Source organism: Dryas octopetala, chromosome 2 (assembly GCF_963921425.1).
Source record: "Dryas octopetala chromosome 2, drDryOcto1.1, whole genome shotgun sequence".
Taxonomy (NCBI): Eukaryota; Viridiplantae; Streptophyta; class Magnoliopsida; order Rosales; family Rosaceae; genus Dryas; species Dryas octopetala.
The window spans coordinates 17,727-35,203 of NC_141367.1; the positions used below are offsets into that span (position 1 = coordinate 17,727).

The following is a 17,477-nucleotide window of genomic DNA, read 5'->3' on the forward strand; positions in this document are numbered from 1 at the left end:
TTAGGTGGCGTGGAGCATGTGTAACCACTCGGCCAAACACACATGGGTGACTCTGCTCTAATATCATGAATAAATTGGAGCATCCAATCCAAAACCAATTGATAATATAAGGAGATCTAGAGACCCAAAATCCTTAAAAGCACTTACATAAGGCTATAACTACACATTCTCACATTAAGAAGTGGGGGACGTAGAGGGGAAGAGAGGGCCCAAAGTGAGGGGGAGAAGGCGAAGGGGGAATGGGGGAGATGGCTATAAGAGAGGGAAAGTGAGAGTGAAAGAGGTAGTGAGACATACCATTGCAATTTCCGGCACTACACATTTAGTTCTCTTTCTTGTCGTTGGTTGAGAGAAATTCAGTAATTAGGATCATGAAAAGGTTGTTGAAGAATGCAATCTGGCTCATATGAGAGGCAAATAAGAGGCAAATGAGGAACAACATATTCAAGGGGGTTGAATTTACTTTAAGCCATTATTGATTTTGTTAAATCCATTTTTAGCTACCCATATGTAATTTTCGTATTCCTAGCCCTACCAATTCGTGGGTATGTAGATTCGTCTACAAGAGTCCAACCTGATAAACTCAAGTCCAAGGTTTCACTTCTTGGTAAATATTGTGTGCTCCCAGTTTGTATGCTTTCAAAGAACATGTGGGAAAGAGAAAAGAAGAGAGAGAGAGAGTACTACGAAGACTTTTTTTTTTTTTTTTGGCCACTGTCAGATAAGACTTAAGAGGTAACAAACTTATAATAAATGCGATTCCCTTAACACTTTTGTTCTTCTCTTGCTTCATGCAACATTGCACCATTGTGGCAACCCGTTTCTGCCTCAATTAATACTTCTATTGTCTCTTATTACCTTTTTCTCAATACACATTAATTCAGCCCTCTCTCTCTCTCTCTCTCTCTCTCTCTCTCTCAGCATCCGTTGCACTACAACACTTTGAATTTTCAATAGTAATACTGCATAGTGTGTGAGAAAGCTTCGCCTTCTTTTCTTTTCTTTTCCACGATTCAATCTCCTATAACATCCCACCGTTCGACATATTGAAGCACTCTTTTATGACTTTTTTCATGAGTGCTACAACAAATATAAAGGCAAACCATTTACTCGGAGGACTAGTTATTCTTCCCTTGCTTATTTTCCTTGTCCTCCCCCGCATGGGAAATGGAACATACAAAATCCGTGATTTAACCCTCCACAACAAGAACAATCATCATCAAACAATGGGTGGTGCAAGCCTTTCTGCCCCCAGCCTGCACATAAGGTTTGGTTTCCTCCCCAGAGCAACACGCCCATTCCACCTTCTGGTCCGTCAAGACGACACAATCAACACGTCAAAGGTGACGTTCATGTCAATACAGTCAACGTTGGTATAGGACATTAAGGTGAAAACTTGATGTAACTAAACAACAAACATTGTTGCTGCTGTACTAGGGTACCCGAATCAGACAGTTTCAGATATCCTACTTTGAAAAAATCGGATAGTTTTGGATACCTTACTCTGAGAAAAAATTTGGAAAATTAGATAGTTTCGGGTTACTCTACTTTAGGGCCGATTATCTGGAGTTGTAGAGATCCGATTTGGGTAATATTTATATGGTTGTAAAAAGAAGATGCATATTTTTAAACTCAATAATTTTTCTGGATTTGGTAAAGTTTTGATAGGTCCAACGTCGGGACAAAATTGAAATAAAAACTGAAAAAAATATAGTCCTTAATTGACACAAAATGAAAATATGTATCCTTTATTAACACAAAAAAAAATTAATATTTATAAAAATATGTGTCTTATTTGTAAATTTTTCTCTTTTCTGTATTTCAATTATCTTTGGGAAAATGATCAAAATAATTGAGAACGTCATGCGTTGGTTCCTTATCCTAGTTTTGGTGTTTTGCTAAATCAAATGCACAACCATTCATGACATAATCCACTTAGAAGATGCCACGATTCCCATAAAGGGCCTTGAAACGTGTGCTCTTAGGCTCTTAGCACACAAACCTGAGGATGCCTCGGCGAAGATATGTCTTGACCTTCCAGTGTGTGTGTGTATAAAGATAACCTGAGGAGAGCCACGAGTCCCACAGCCTTTATAAATTCCCAAAACTACGTTTCAACCCCCGATCGCCATTTGCCACATGATTCATAGTTTAAGAGGCTTTTCCCTGCTTTACCTTTTCATCCACTTCACTCTTCATCTCTCTCGCTCACCTGACCTTCTTCCATGGATCCCTACAAGGTACTAATTTCCCAATCCTTCTTGTTTGTGGGAAAATCCACATCTATCCGAACAGCCAATCACGGCTCGACACGTGGCTGGTCAACACCCACCTCGGAGTTGACTCTCTGTGTTCAAACTTTGACCTCCACATCATCACTGATCAGCATTTCCTCTGCCGGCTCAGACCGAGTTTCCACGCCGGGCCCACCGTGTTCGGTCCGAGCCGAACCGATGATCTTCCAAGGGATCGAATGTCCATCTTTCCACGGTCATCCCGGTTCGGCTCGGCTCGGCACAGGGGATGGTCTCCATCCGAGTTCTGGCGTCGATCAGTTAGGGCTCGGAAAGACCCCAGTCTACTGGACCGGCTCGGTCTGGAATCCCATTTCCGATCCGACCATACATGGACTTCATGTCTACGCATAAGAACATGTGTTCGTATCGGTTCGGCTCGGCTCTCCGCCGCCATTCCCGGGAAGATCATGCTGGGACGAACCGCCACACTTAAATGCACCTGACACAAATCTTCTGACAGATAGAATATCCAGTCTGCATTCATGACTACTGAGGCAGTTTGCTTGAACCTTCCAACCTTGCATTTAATAGGGCATTCAATGCAGCATTGAATGCTGAGGAAGTAAGCAGCTGAGCATGCAACTAGGTCTGACCAGGTACGTGGGTCTCTGGCAACCATTCATTCACATGCAGGTAACTTATTCATTAAGTCTTCCTTTGCCTATATAAGGCACCATATATGCACAAAATGATGATCTATGCATCTACCCACAAACACTTACACAAAAATTCCCACTCACCAAAGAGCTTACCCAACTTGCTGAGAATAACCCAGAACATTTGCCTTGTTCTTCCTATTCTCCCAAGTTCATCCTCTGTTCTTCCTCATCCACCATCAAACACCATCACTGATTTCATCATCGGAGTGTGTTTGGCTGGTACCACACTGGTCCATCTCCTTTGATCTTGTTTCTTTTGCAGGAAGATCTCAACCAACATCCACTTCATCATCCAGCAAAGCATCTGATCAGCCAGATCAGCTATTCTAAGTTGTTGCACCTACCTCACGAGAATTTGCATCAACAGATTGGCGCCGTCTGTGGGAAGATCGACTTCAGCCGTTGTGTTCATCACTGCAAGCGCTAAGCTCTTCCTTCAAACAAGTCATCATGGCTACCGTCTATCGGGACAGCAGCTCTTCTTCGGGGGCATCTCAGAATGATGAACAACATCAGCCTGAGACACCTGAGAAGAGGAGGGGAGCACAACTCCCCAGGACATCTAAGTCCAAAGGTCCCACGAAAATCTGAGCTGCTCACAAACTCCTTAAGGAGAGCCAACGACATCTAGCCGCTGAAAATGCACTCCTGAAGCAGAATAATGAGCTGCTCGCAAAACAGGCCGAGCTGGCCGGGGAACTTGCACGCCATCGTGCTCAGCTCGAGAACAGTGGGGGATCGGGTTTCCGATCGCGCCGGACCCGAACCGAGCAGGAGGTCCTTTCACCATCTCCTTCTCGGCAAAGCACTCCTGCCGAGCCGAACGACCAGACCGATCGGCAGGACTCTGATTACGCCTTCCCGGGCTTCGAGGACATGCCCCCGGCCGAACAGGCCGAGTTCCTAAATGCCCACCGTCTCCTTCAGCAAAAACAGGCGGCTTTCGGGAAGCGTGTTCCCAGGAATTCGAGCGGAGACCGTGCCGACCCGAATACAAACCGGCGACCCCCGGCCCAATCCAGGTTGGGGGCCAACAGTCCAGCCGATTCGGCCGAAACCAGGGTCCCGATTGGGGATAGGCTCGGCCCCATCACCGGCCAGGATCCTTCCCCATCAGGGGCTCACTCAGGGAGACGATCGGTGAGCGACCGACTGGGATCGACTATGATCATGTCGGATTGACGACCGGTGAGCGAGAGGATCACTCGCCAGCCGGTAAGTGAGAGACTCGGTAACTGAGCCGAATGCTCAGGGGAAAATGCGGCCGAGCCGACCCCGCCCGACGTGGAAAATCTTGTCCGGACTTTGGTCCAGGACCAAATCCGGAGCGTCCACGATCGGCTCGGCCACGTCGAGGTCTCCAGGGGGTACACCGGTAGAGCCGACCACGGAGAGGAACTCCCCCTCCCGTACACCAGCAGAATCATGGATGCTGAGGTCTCCCGCGACACCAAGCCCCCCAAGATGGATCAGTACGATGGGGCCAAGGATCCGTACGATCATCTCGACAGCTTCAGATACGCCATGGAGGCCCGCCAGGCATCTGAAGCCACGAAGTGCAGAATCTTCCCTTCGACCTTGAAGGGCTCGGCTCGGGGATGGTTCCGAACTCTCCAACCGAATTCCATCGACTCCTTCTCCGACCTCCGGAGGGCCTTCCTGGCGAGATATCGGGTTGTATCCGAACGACTCTACAACTTGAACGATATGTCGCTCATTAAGCAGCAGGAGGGGGAGAGCCTCAAGGCCTATCTGATCCGCTTCAACATCGAATATACGAAGTGCGACGATTGCGACGACAGGTCAGCAAAGAATGCCCTCATGCAAGGTCTGCACGCCGGGGGACTCCGCTCCCACCTAATGAGGAATCCTCCCTCCACTTACGATGAGCTTTCCGCCGAAGCCACTAAGTGGGCGCGGGCTGAGGAGTGGGATGCTCAGGTGGAGGCCCTGAATCCCAGGCCGACCTCGGCCAAGAGGAAGGAGGGAGAGGTTACAAGTCCCAAACCCCAGGTCCAATCCAAGAAGACCAGGACCGAGGAGCCACGCCAACTTCTGGGCAAAGGGCCCAAGTTTGTCCAGTACACGGAGTACACTCCCCTCAACGCCGGTCTGGAGGCGATCTTCTCCAAGATCAAGGACCAACTCCCAGCTGCCAGGGAGATCAAGGGACCACCCCCGGACAAAATCAGGGAGGGCGTCTTCTGCAAATACCACTCCAATCACGGCCACGTCACGGGTGATTGCTACGCTCTCCGCGACGGGATTGAGACTATTGCCCGAGCGGGTAAGATCAATCAATTCCTGGCCGGTGGGCCTAGGGTACCCAAGGCCGCGCCGAAGAAGCCCACCAACACCATCGAGGTCCAGGATGCTGCCATCGGATCAATCGGCGGGGGGCCAACCTTCGTGGGAAGCTCTAACCGATCCCAGAAGAAGTATGTCAGACAGGCGGCTCAAGCTCACGAGTCCCTGTCGATCCAAGCGGGTCAGCCCAGCACTTCCAAAAGACAACGGAAAGACTGGGCACCGGTCACCTTCGAGCCTAACGAAGCGAATGAGATCATCTTCCCCCACTATGATCCGGTCGTCATAGTGGCTGAGGTGGCCGGAACTACCATTGCACGCTCCTTCGTCGATGGAGGGAGCTCAGTCAACATCCTCTACCACTCTGCGTTCGCGCAGATGGGCATCGGCGAGGATAAGCTGGAGATCGATACACCTGCCTTGGTCGGATTCGGGGGAGAAGTGGTTCAGCCCCTCGGACACATTTACCTTCCCTTTTCGCTCGGGATGGGACCGATCAAGAAGACCTGCATGACGTACTTCATTGTCGTCAAACGGCCGTCAGCCTACAACATCATTCTGGGCAGACCGGCTCTGGTCGACCTTGACTGCATCGTCCATTACGCCAACCTCCTCATCAAATGTCCGGTGGGCGACGACTGCATCGTCATTCAGGGAGACCAGTGCTCGGCTCGGTCTTGCTACGCCGCTTCGATCAAGCAGAAGGGTCAGCTGCCGAACTCACAGGAACTTGACTCCATCGCTGATTCGGGCAGGTGACCGAGGGCGGAAACATTCGACTTCACTTCCGAGCCGAACCCAGACACTCGGCCCCTTCCCGCCGAGGCCTGGGAGGAAGTGCCGATCTCGGCCGAGACACCGGATCGGCTCGTCCGAGTGGGGACTCAGATCAGCCCCGAGCAACGTTCTGCCATAGTCGACTTCCTCCGTGCCAATGCGGAAGTGTTCGCCTGGTCTTACGATGACATGCCAGGCATATCGTCTGACGTGATCACCCACAGGCTGAACACCGACCCGGGATGCAAACCGGTCCGTCAGAAGAGGAGGTCGTACGATCCGGTCCGATACGCCGCCATGGCTGAAGAGGTAACCAAGTTGCAAAATAACGGGTTCATCCGGGAGGTCAACTATCCCGACTGGCTTGCCAACGTGGTCATGGTGAAAAAGAACAACGGGAAGTGGAGGATGTGCGTGGACTTCACCGACCTGAACAGGGCTTGTCCCAAGGACAGCTTTCCCTTGCCCAGGATAGATCAGCTCGTCGATGCAACAGCTGGACATCAGCTCCTCAGCTTCATGGACGCCTATTCTGGATATAACCAGATCCTCATGCACAAGTCCGACCAGGAGGGCACATCTTTCATAACTGATCGCGGCATGTACTGCTACAAGGTCATGCCCTTCGGCCTCAAAAACGCCGGAGCCACCTATCAAAGGCTGGTCAACCACATGTTCAGATCTTCCATCGGCAAATCCGTAGAAGTTTACGTGGATGACATGCTGGTCAAAAGCATCAAGGCGGACGATCACGTCAAGGACCTCTCAGACATGTTCGGAGTCCTACAAGAATATCAGATGCGGCTGAACCCAGCCAAGTGTGTCTTTGGAGTTCGGTCGGGCAAGTTCCTTGGCTACCTGGTCAGCCAACGGGGGATTGAAGCCAATCCGGAGAAGATCCAGGCTTTGATCAACATGAAGTCCCCAAGGACACGCAAGGAAATCCAGAGTCTGACTGGAAGAGTCGCCGCCCTGAACCGGTTCATCTCGAAGTCCATTGACCGGTGCCTCCCTTTCTTCAAAGCCTTAAGGGGAGCAGGGAAGAGCATAGAATGGACCCCCCAATGCGAGCAGGCCTTTCAAGATCTGAAAAGGCACATGGGGGAACCTCCCATCTTATCCAAACCAGAGGAAGGTGAAGAACTTTTTCTCTACCTCTCTGTCTCTGACTCGGCTCTCAGCTCAGTTCTAGTGAGAGAGGTCGGCGGTGTACAACACCCCGTCTTCTATACGAGCCGAGCCCTCGCCGATGCCGAGACCAGATATCCAAAATTCGAGAAGATGGCTCTCGCCCTGGTCAGCTCGGCTCGGAAGTTGAGACCCTACTTCCAGGCTCATTCAATCGTCGTCTTGACGGATCAGCCGCTCAGACAAATCCTGGCAAAACCCGAGACTTCGGGTCGGCTCATCAAGTGGTCAATCGAGCTCGGCAAGTTTGACATCATCTACCGTCCCAGGACGGCCATCAAAGGTCAAGCCATGTCGGACTTCATCTGTGAGTCGACCACCTCGGCGGAAAACCCACCGCGCGCCGACGCTACGCCAACTGCGTCTGATCCGAACACAAGTGACAATCATGTCCAGGCTGATCTTCTCACCTGGACCCTCTATGTGGACGGATCTTCCAACGCCATGGGAAGCGGAGCCGGGCTTGTTCTGATCTCCCCAGAACAAGTTGTGATGGAGTATGCTCTTCGCTTCAAATTTCAAGCATCCAACAATGAAGCAGAGTATGAGGCACTCATCGCTGGACTCAGATTGGCAAAGGAGCTCGGCGCGGCCAAACTGAACATCTTCAGCGACTCCCAACTAATCGTCAATCAGATTTTGGGAGAGTATGAGACTCGGGAGCCCAGCATGACTGCCTATCTCGAGAAGACCCGTTTGCTGCTCGGGAACTTCTACGAATACAAAATATCCCAAATCCCGAGGGCAGAAAACTGCAGGGCCGACGCCTTGGCACGCCTGGCTTCGGCCATGGATACTGGGTCCGCTAGGCACGTTCCAGTTGAAATCCTAGACAGACCTAGCACCATCGAAACCGAGGCCGCCGTTATGCAGACCGAGGCCGAGCCGAACTGGATGACGCCGATCATCGGCTACTTGGTCTCCGGGATCCTTCCCCCGGAGAAGGACAAAGCACGTCTCATCAAGACCAGATCGGCTCGGTTCAGCATCATCGATGGTCAGCTCTACAAGAGGAGTTTCTCCCTGCCCTACTTGCGATGTGTCACTCCCCAAGAAGGTCAGGATGTGCTAAGAGAAATTCACGAGGGGATATGCGGAAACCACTCTGGAGGGAGAGCCCTCGCCTACAAGACGATCAGACAGGGTTACTTCTGGCCGACGCTGAACAAGGACGCAGATCATCTGTCTCGCGCTTGTATCAAATGCCAGCAATTTGCCGCGGTTCCCCATCAACCTCCCCAGTTGCTGACCTCCATATCCAGCCCCTGGCCGTTCGCGCAGTGGGGACTCGATCTAATCGGCCCTATGCCGAAGGCAAAAGGGCAAGTCACCATGGCGGTGGTAGCAGTCGACTACTTCACCAAGTGGGCCGAGGCCGAGCCCCTAGCCACAACCACAGCCGAACGGATGGAGACCTTCGTCTGGAAGAACATCATTTGCCGGTTCGGCATGCCGCACACCATCATTGCGGACAATGGCAAGCAGTTCGACTGCAAGAAGTTCAGGAGTTTTTGTTCACGTCTGAACATCAACTTGCGCTTCACCGCGCCTTACCATCCGCAGTCGAACGGACAGGTCGAGGCCATCAACAAGATCATCAAGAAGACCCTCAAGACTAAACTGGATAATGCTAAGGGAAATTGGCCTGAACTCTTGCCAGAGGTGCTTTGGTCCTACCGAACTTCCTATCGCAACTCCACGAAGGAAACACCCTATGCATTGGCGTTCGGAACTGACGCTGTCGTCCCGGTCGAAATGGGGACTCCTTCATTCCGGACCGGCACGTACAATCCCGAGACCAATGACACCGGACTTCGGCTCGGCCTAGACATAATCGAGGAGAGGCGAACCGACGCAAATCTCTGCCGAGCCGCTTACCAACAGAGGGTAGCCAAATACTACAATCAAAGGGTCAAACCCAGGAGCTTCGGATTGGGCAGTCTCGTCATGAAAAAGAATCCCCTTGCTATCAAGGAAAGCTCATTCGATCCGAACTGGACCGGACCATATAGAATCACGGGCATAGTCAAGCCCGGCACTTACAACTTGGCCACTCTGGCTGGGAAGCCTCTCAAGCATAGCTGGAACGCTGAACACTTGAAGACTTATTACCAGTAAAAATGTAATTAGGATCGGGGACTGTCCGACCTAACACCCTTTCCAATCAATGAAGAGATGAACACATTTTGACTCATTTTCTTCTTATTTTTCGAAACAAACACTGGGGACTCTACTCCTATACACTTTCAACAAAGAGGAAAGATCTAAGTGTTTCCTTCGAAAAAATAGTAAACCCATGTGCCGAGCCGAAGTGCCACTTTCGGCCCGACGCTCGGTACATTACAGACTCATCAGGTCTATAAACTCATGTGTCGAGCTGGCGCGCCACTTTCGGCCCGACGCTCGGCATATTACAGACTCATCAGGTCTATAAACTCATGTGTCGAGCTGGCGCGCCATTTCCGGCCCGATGCTCGGCATATTACAGACTCATCAGGTCTATAAACTCATGTGTCGAGCTGGCGTGCCATTTCCGGCCCGATGCTCGGCATATTACAGACTCATCAGGTCTATAAACTCCCGTGCCGAGCTGGCGCGCCACTTTCGGCCCAATGCTCGGCATGGTACAGACTTATCAGGTCTATAAAAATCCCTGTCCGAGCCGAAGTGACTTCCTACAGTCCTAACGTTCAACAGGATATTTTTAAAAGAAAAATATACACTCCAACCAAAACTTTCATCGTGCATGCCGAGCCGATCTGAAAGTAGGTTTGAATATTTTTCTCAAAAAACAAAATTCCTAAATATCTCAATGGGTATGCCGAGCCCATCTGGGATCACTAGGGTTTTTAAATTTTTACTTATCTTGGTTATGCTTATCAAGCTGATCCGAAGACAAGTTCTAATTTATCATTACCATTCATATTCATTGCGATCGGCATGCCGAGCCGATCTCAAAATGCCTGTGTTTTTATTATGTTTTTCATTTTTATCATTTTCTTATTCATGTGTTATTAGTTATGTCTTTAGCTTAATTTCCGAGCTGAACTGATAATAACTTTGCTCATAAAGAAAATATCGATAAATTAAACAAAATAAACCAAGTACAGAATTGTTCCAAAAACAATTAAACCCGAGCCACACTTCGGCTCGGGAACAAAAACAAAATAAACATGAAAATTAAACAAAATCAGCTATCATGCAGATCGCTCGGCAGGCCCTTCCTGGATCGGCTCGGTGGACCCCTCGGGCGTCTCCTCGCCGAGCTGCACCACCTCAACCCCGCCGATCTGCATCTCAGCATTGGGATCGGACTCGGGGACTGGGGGGATCGGGGTCGGCTCGCACTCGGGCAGCGGAGGATTCCCCGGCATCGGCTTGGTCATCGAGGTAACCGCCTCGGCGGCAGCTCGGTGATCAGAAGGAGGGAGGTCTTCCTGTTGGCTCTCCTGGGTTTCCCCCTCGCCGTCGGACTCGCCAACGAAGGACAAATCCCAATCCGGCCTCTTCGACCGGATCTCCTCCAGCAGGTCCTTATACCCTTCAAACTGGGCATCGGCAAGCGCCTGGACGCTCGGCACCCCAGCTTGACGCCGAGACTCGAGAGCCCTCCGCTCAGCAGCCTCGACGTCCCGCTGGAGGTCGTCGGCGAATTGGCCCAGCTCAGCCACCTTCTGCTCGGACGCAAGCAGCTCCTTCCCGAGCCGAGCTACATCCACCTCTTTCTCGGCCAGCTTGGACCGCAGACTCGCGGACCGATCGCGCTCGGCCTTCACCACCCGCTCGGCCTCGGCCAGCTTCTCCTTCAGCTCCTGGATCCGCTCCCGAAGCCTCCCCATTGTCGCCTCGGCCTCGACGGCGGCATGGGCGGCTTCAAACTGCCTCATGGCGAGCTGCAAGAACAAAGGAGAAGAATTTATTACTAATCCGAACCGAGCGGATAGACGAAATCCGAAGTAAAAAAGACTTACCAACATGGCCTGACGGGATGTGGTCAGAGCTTGGTAGCTGAGGCTCGGCTCGTCCTGACCGGCCCAGAGCCCCTCCCGCGCCCTCGCCGTCATCACGCGCTTAAGGCCCGAGACGAACGGCTCGATGCAGGGGTCGACCTCCACCGTCTTCAGGGGCACCGAGCCCGAGGCTTCGGCATCCCCACCACCGGGTTCGGCCCGAGTTCTCTTCTCAGGACGAGGCTCGGTCGCCGGGCCCTTCCTTTTCTCCCCCTGCCGAGCCGGTCTCGTCACAGAGGGCTCGGGTCGGGCTGCGGCGGCAGTAGGCGCTGGTACCGGGATCGGCTCGACGGGCGCCCGACCTGCGGCCTTCCTTTGGGCGCTTTTCTCGGCTTTCTTCCTCAGCCGAGCTTCCATCTCGGCCGAACTCATCCCCTTTTCAGCTCGCGGGTTCCACCTGGGTACAAACCAGGAAACTCCGCTCGACCTGATCTGGGTCTGCCCGAGCAGGAATTTGGTGGACAAATATTCGGTCGGCGACTCTCTGATCGCTGTAATCTGATCCCTCAGCTCGCCCTTCAGTTTGTACTTACCCCAGCTGACTGCAAGGATGAAACCAAAAGGAGTTAGCCACAAAATATACATACAGTCATTATAAAACATATACAAATTGCCCTCGGATCGGCCCCATTCTTCCATTGCCCACCTGGGATCCTAAAAGCTCTCGGAACCCGCGCCGGGGTGGGTCTGCTCGGATCGACGAATTCCCAATCCCCGGAGACGAAGAAATATCTCCTCTTCCAAGTCTTTTGGGAAGAGGGATTCCCTGTGAACAGTGGTCCCGAGTAAGCTTGCAGGTTGTAGAAGCCGAGCTCGGTGTTCTTCGACCTCAGTGCGTATGAGCAGAACAGGATATCCTTGTCCGGCTCGCATTTGTGCACCTTGTGCCACAAAATATGCATGGACAGGATGATCCTGTACACGTTGGGATTCAGCTGATGCGGCGCCGCGCCGATCATGGCCAACCAATCCTGCAGGAATGGATGCAGGGGAAGCCGAACCTCATTCTCAAACATCTCGGGATACATAGTCACCCATCCCTTGGGGGGTCGGCTCGGCTTCTCCCCTTCCATCGGCAACCTCATCAGCACAGCCTCGGGAACGGAGTACCGAGCCCTCAGATCCTCGAGATGAAACTCGGTCATCTCGTTTGGGATCTGATCGGCCTTCCACGCCAACTCTTCATAAAAGTCCGGATCGATCGGACTCCCCATCACGGATCCGAGCCGATCCGAGGTCGACGCGTCATGACCCCTGTCCCTTTCTTCCGAACCCGAGATGAGTCTTCTCGGAACCCTTGGGCTCGGCTCGGCTTGAGCCTCCTCTTCATCGCCTCGGGGTTGACGCACTCTACCTGGGTTCCGATCTAAGGTCGAGATGACCTCATTCAACTCCTCGGACAGGCTATCCCAGCCTGCCTCACCCCCTGGTGGACTTCGGCTCACCTCGGCCTCGTCATCCCCTTCGAAGGCATTCCCGGATCCGAGCCGATCACTCGAATCGGATTCAGACATAACTAAAACACCTTTTTCTGTTTTTCTCTCACACTTTTTGGATCGAAAAGCGTCTTTTTCAAGAACACCAAGAACAAACCCAGAAAAAACCCGAAAAACACAAAAACTCAAGAATGGACAGAAATCACTTACTGTTTTTGTCCGGCCAACCTCTCCGCCCCCTATCCACTCGGAACCACCTTGCCAACAACCGTGCCTAGTCAGAATCACGGTCGGACCACCACTCAAGTCGCGGGGAGAGAGAGAAATTTGCGGGGAGAGAGAGAGCTTCAGAAAACTGGGAGTGGGGAAAATAAAAGGGAAGAGAGAGAAATTGCCAATTTATACCCTCATGCAAACCGATCTCAGCCCTTCATTTCTGGCGCTTCAAATGCCAGATCTTGACACCTGTCAAGCATTCAAAATACCCCTAAGTGAGGTGACCCTTACGTTCCCCCATGCAGAAATCAAACGTCCTTTGACCTGTCCCTGAGATATTCTGACCAATCACAAGTCGTCATGTGTTCGGATCTTCGGGAACATGGGTTTGTAGGGTTCGGCTCGGATCAAGTGACATGCTATCTTTGGGGTTGTCCTTACACTTCAACTTCCAATCCACCACTGCTCGCTCGGATCGGAAGCTGGGGGACTCCTGTTTGTGGGAAAATCCACATCTATCCGAACAGCCAATCACGGCTCGACACGTGGCTGGTCAACACCCACCTCGGAGTTGACTCTCTGTGTTCAAACTTTGACCTCCACATCATCACTGATCAGCATTTCCTCTGCCGGCTCAGAACGAGTTTCCACGCCGGGCCCACCGTGTTCGGTCCGAGCCGAACCGATGATCTTCCAAGGGATCGAATGTCCATCTTTCCACGGTCATCCCGGTTCGGCTCGGCTCGGCACAGGGGATGGTCTCCATCCGAGTTCTGGCGTCGATCAGTTAGGGCTCGGAAAGACCCCAGTCTACTGGACCGGCTCGGTCTGGAATCCCATTTCCGATCCGACCATACATGGACTTCATGTCTACGCATAAGAACATGTGTTCGTATCGGTTCGGCTCGGCTCTCCGCCGCCATTCCCGGGAAGATCATGCTGGGACGAACCGCCACACTTAAATGCACCTGACACAAATCTGCTGACAGATAGAATATCCAGTCTGCATTCATGACTACTGAGGCAGTTTGCCTGAACCTTCCAACCTTGCATTTAATAGGGCATTCAATGCAGCATTGAATGCTGAGGAAGTAAGCAGCTGAGCATGCAACTAGGTCTGACCAGGTACGTGGGTCTCTGGCAACCATTCATTCACATGCAGGTAACTTATTCATTAAGTCTTCCTTTGCCTATATAAGGCACCATATATGCACAAAATGATGATCTATGCATCTACCCACAAACACTTACACAAAAATTCCCACTCACCAAAGAGCTTACCCAACTTGCTGAGAATAACCCAGAACATTTGCCTTGTTCTTCCTATTCTCCCAAGTTCATCCTCTGTTCTTCCTCATCCACCATCAAACACCATCACTGATTTCATCATCGGAGTGTGTTTGGCTGGTACCACACCGGTCCATCTCCTTTGATCTTGTTTCTTTTGCAGGAAGATCTCAACCAACATCCACTTCATCATCCAGCAAAGCATCTGATCAGCCAGATCAGCTATTCTAAGTTGTTGCACCTACCTCACGAGAATTTGCATCAACACTTCTTGGATTTTGTTCACCTATGCCTTTATTTTAATTCGTTTCTTTAATTTCTTCATCAATTTTTTTTGTTTTAATAAATTAGTTTTAGTGGTTTCGTTATTCAGTTTGGTTGCTCAGAAATCTCATGCTGAGTCCTGCACAACATCTGATGCTTTTGTTTCTGGCATTCTATTTTCTCGGAAACCAAGCAAAGGCTTATTGTTATATTATCAGTTAGATTCATAGATTGTGTTCCTTGTTCTTTTAACTCATGGTCTTGTTTTGTTTAAATATATGATGCAGCACCGCCCTTCAAGTGCTTTCAATTCCCCATTCTGGACCACAAATTCCGGTGCTCCAGTTTGGAACAACAACTCCTCTTTAACTGTTGGAGCTAGAGGTACTTCCGGGTACCTTTTTATTTATTCTTTTAGCTAAACAATCGCTATACAGTTTTTCTTTCTTTTGTTCTTATTAGTTGCACATCATGATCAAACACCCTCAGTTTTCTTTTTCCAAGCGCTTTATAGATAATTATCATGATGCTATTCACCAATTTTTTTTTTTTTAAATGTTTGTTATCATTGGTTCTGGCTTACTTGGGTGTTGAAATTTCTTTGATGACTAATTTAAACTCCTATGAACAAAACTGTGATATTCTGTTGATGTGATTATGAGTTGCAAAGTGATTTTCGAATGTTAGTCGAACTACCAGGTTGAGATGTTTGATCTTTTGATACCCTTGGCGTTTTTAATATATATATATATATATAGGCCCCTTCCGTTGAGGTATGGCTTGTGAGACTCACTTTGTATTGTAATTCGATAATCAAAGCCGTATATTTTCTAAGTCTCTATACAAGGATCATCCTTGCAAAAAATTAGAGAAATTAGAAATCATTTAACCATTTGATTAAAGGGCCACCATTTCAAGTGTTTACGGAATCACTATGATCGTCTATTTATTGTATCACAATTATATGTGTTAATGGTTTTCGATTTACCTAATTTTTTGCAAGGATGATCCTTGTATAGATACTTAGAAATTGGACGGCTTCGATCATCAAATTACAATGCAGAGTGAGTCCTACAAACCATACCTCATCATGTTTAGGATAAGGTATACCTCAACGGAAGGGGCCCATATATATTTATTTATTTGCATTTGAAGTTGAATTTTCTTTTTTCCTTATGGAAATTTATTTTAAAATTATTCTACTTACTATAGTTGAAAACCTTCACCTTATCTATTGGTCCCATGTAATTCCTTCAGCCCCCTTTTAGCTCACTTTTGGGTTGTCAAAGATGCATTTTATGATCATCTGGTTGTCCAAAAACCCACCTTCTAAATGAAAAATAAACATTATTATTTATTAACATATGCAACTGAGCATTCGATTATCATTATTTGATGTCTGATTTTTGATACTTTCTAGAATGTACAACAGCTGATTTTATTTTATCTTAATTTGGCTGTGTGAAAACTATGATCCATTTAATGTTTTTGGGACCCTGTAAATTTTGCTTAAATACAGAGAGAGTAATTCATAGTAAGAATTATATGCTTAAATATGTTGGGTTGAGTAGATGTATTTAAAGAGTTAAATTCTGTGTCTATTTGTCAGGTCCAATTCTCCTTGAAGACTATCATCTGGTGGAGAAACTTGCCAATTTTGATAGAGAACGAATCCCCGAGCGTGTTGTCCATGCTAGGGGAGCCAGTGGAAAGGGATTCTTTGAGGTCACCCATGATATATCTCACCTTACATGTGCCGACTTCCTTCGAGCCCCTGGAGTTCAGACAGGCCTGCATCATACACACAATGTTTATGCATACATATACATATATATGGCATCTCTGGGTATTTCAAAGCAAATTGATATGTATGTTAATTGTTTGTAATTCAATAAAGATTGTATCTCTAAAGAATTTCTATTTCTTCCCCTGATTTTAGTATGCTATTGAATAAATGTTTGCTTATGTATTGCAAATTGATTATTCTTGCTTCGTTGGTTATGCAGTGCATTATTGAGAAGGAGAACAACTTCAAGCAACCTGGAGAGAGATACAGATCTTGGGCACTAGACAGGTACCTCGCGACCCTATGATGTCTGGGCATGCAAATAAATGTATTTAGATGTCATACGTGTTTATCATTTAACATCCTCTTGTCAGGCAAGAGCGATTTATCCACCGGTGGGTTCAGGCCCTATCTGACCCACGTTTCACCTATGAGATTCGCAGCATTTGGATCTCATACTGGTCTCAGGTTAGTCTCTAGTCATGAAGTATTACATTTGTGAATTTGTAATGTTGAATAAATTGACGTTTTGTACTGGAATATGAAGGTTTGGTATTATATATAAGCAGCCATGTTGTTTTGAGTTATGTGCTTGTATTAGCAATGCAGGCTGATCGATCTCTGGGTCAGAAACTAGCAACTCGTCTCAATGTGAGACCGAGCATTTGATGGTCATGCCAAGCCAAATGATCGACTTTCCAGTAGTGGACAATATGACATAGTGAGAGAGATAATATGGGAGGATAAATCATATGTTAAATTGTTTTTCCTTTAGAAGATGTGTTATACTAAATCTCGCATGTAATGTGACCTGTTGCTCCAAATGTAGTAGGTGCCAATTACGTCTGCTGATTTTCTCGTCTTCAAGCAAAATATTATATTTGTATTTCAGCTTTGCTTGTGTGTCGAGGGATATGATAGTATGCATGCTTATGTTCCTGGACTTGGGGAGTCATTTGAAATCCTTCCTGCAGGATGCAGAGTGCAGAGTGAGTGCCTTCATTCCGAGAGATCACCATATCTGCAATTGTTTGTATGATGATCCTAAGGGCAATCACCATTGCTTGCCTCAATATTTGCCATGACCTTTGGCAGTGATGAAAACGCTCAATCGGTTGGACCACATTGTAGAATGGGTCCTACGAGCATGGTTTTCTTAAAATAAGGGCATCATTTTAAGAGGACGACTTTATATACATGCACGTGATTATATGAGGTTGGTTTGTGTTCAAGCTAATTTATTCTTCATC

The 17,477-nt window shown here is 48.8% G+C and overlaps 1 protein-coding gene across 7 annotated transcripts; it reads left to right on the forward strand.

The window, feature by feature from the left end:
* Positions 1 to 1,993: 1,993 nt before the first annotated feature.
* LOC147292278 (catalase-4-like) lies at positions 1,994 to 17,118 on the forward strand. Of its 7 annotated transcripts, none has more exons than XR_015120410.1 (6): positions 2,000 to 2,240; positions 14,729 to 14,825; positions 16,051 to 16,309; positions 16,448 to 16,515; positions 16,602 to 16,695; positions 16,829 to 17,118. XR_015120410.1 is itself a non-coding variant. In XM_086232523.1 (5 exons), exons 1-5 carry the CDS (start codon positions 2,226 to 2,228, stop codon positions 16,894 to 16,896), a joined length of 474 nt encoding a protein of 157 aa, XP_086088649.1. In that variant the 5' UTR covers positions 1,994 to 2,225; the 3' UTR covers positions 16,897 to 17,118. The 7 variants fall into 7 exon arrangements, 3 of the variants coding, with proteins under 3 accessions (XP_086088649.1, XP_086088650.1, XP_086088651.1); XR_015120411.1 differs by having other exon boundaries at positions 16,837 to 16,883; XM_086232523.1 differs by lacking the exon at positions 14,729 to 14,825 and having other exon boundaries at positions 1,994 to 2,240; positions 16,051 to 16,287; positions 16,837 to 17,118.
* Positions 17,119 to 17,477: the final 359 nt, after the last annotated feature.

What these genes read in the sequence shown, in the direction of transcription:
- LOC147292278 (XM_086232523.1), top strand. An exon ending in CATATATATGGCATCTCTGG is followed by an intron (nt 16,288 to 16,447) that starts GTATTTCAAAGC and finishes TTGGTTATGCAG; the next exon opens with TGCATTATTGAGAAGGAGAA. An exon ending in GGATCTCATACTGGTCTCAG is followed by an intron (nt 16,696 to 16,836) that starts GTTAGTCTCTAG and finishes TTAGCAATGCAG; the next exon opens with GCTGATCGATCTCTGGGTCA.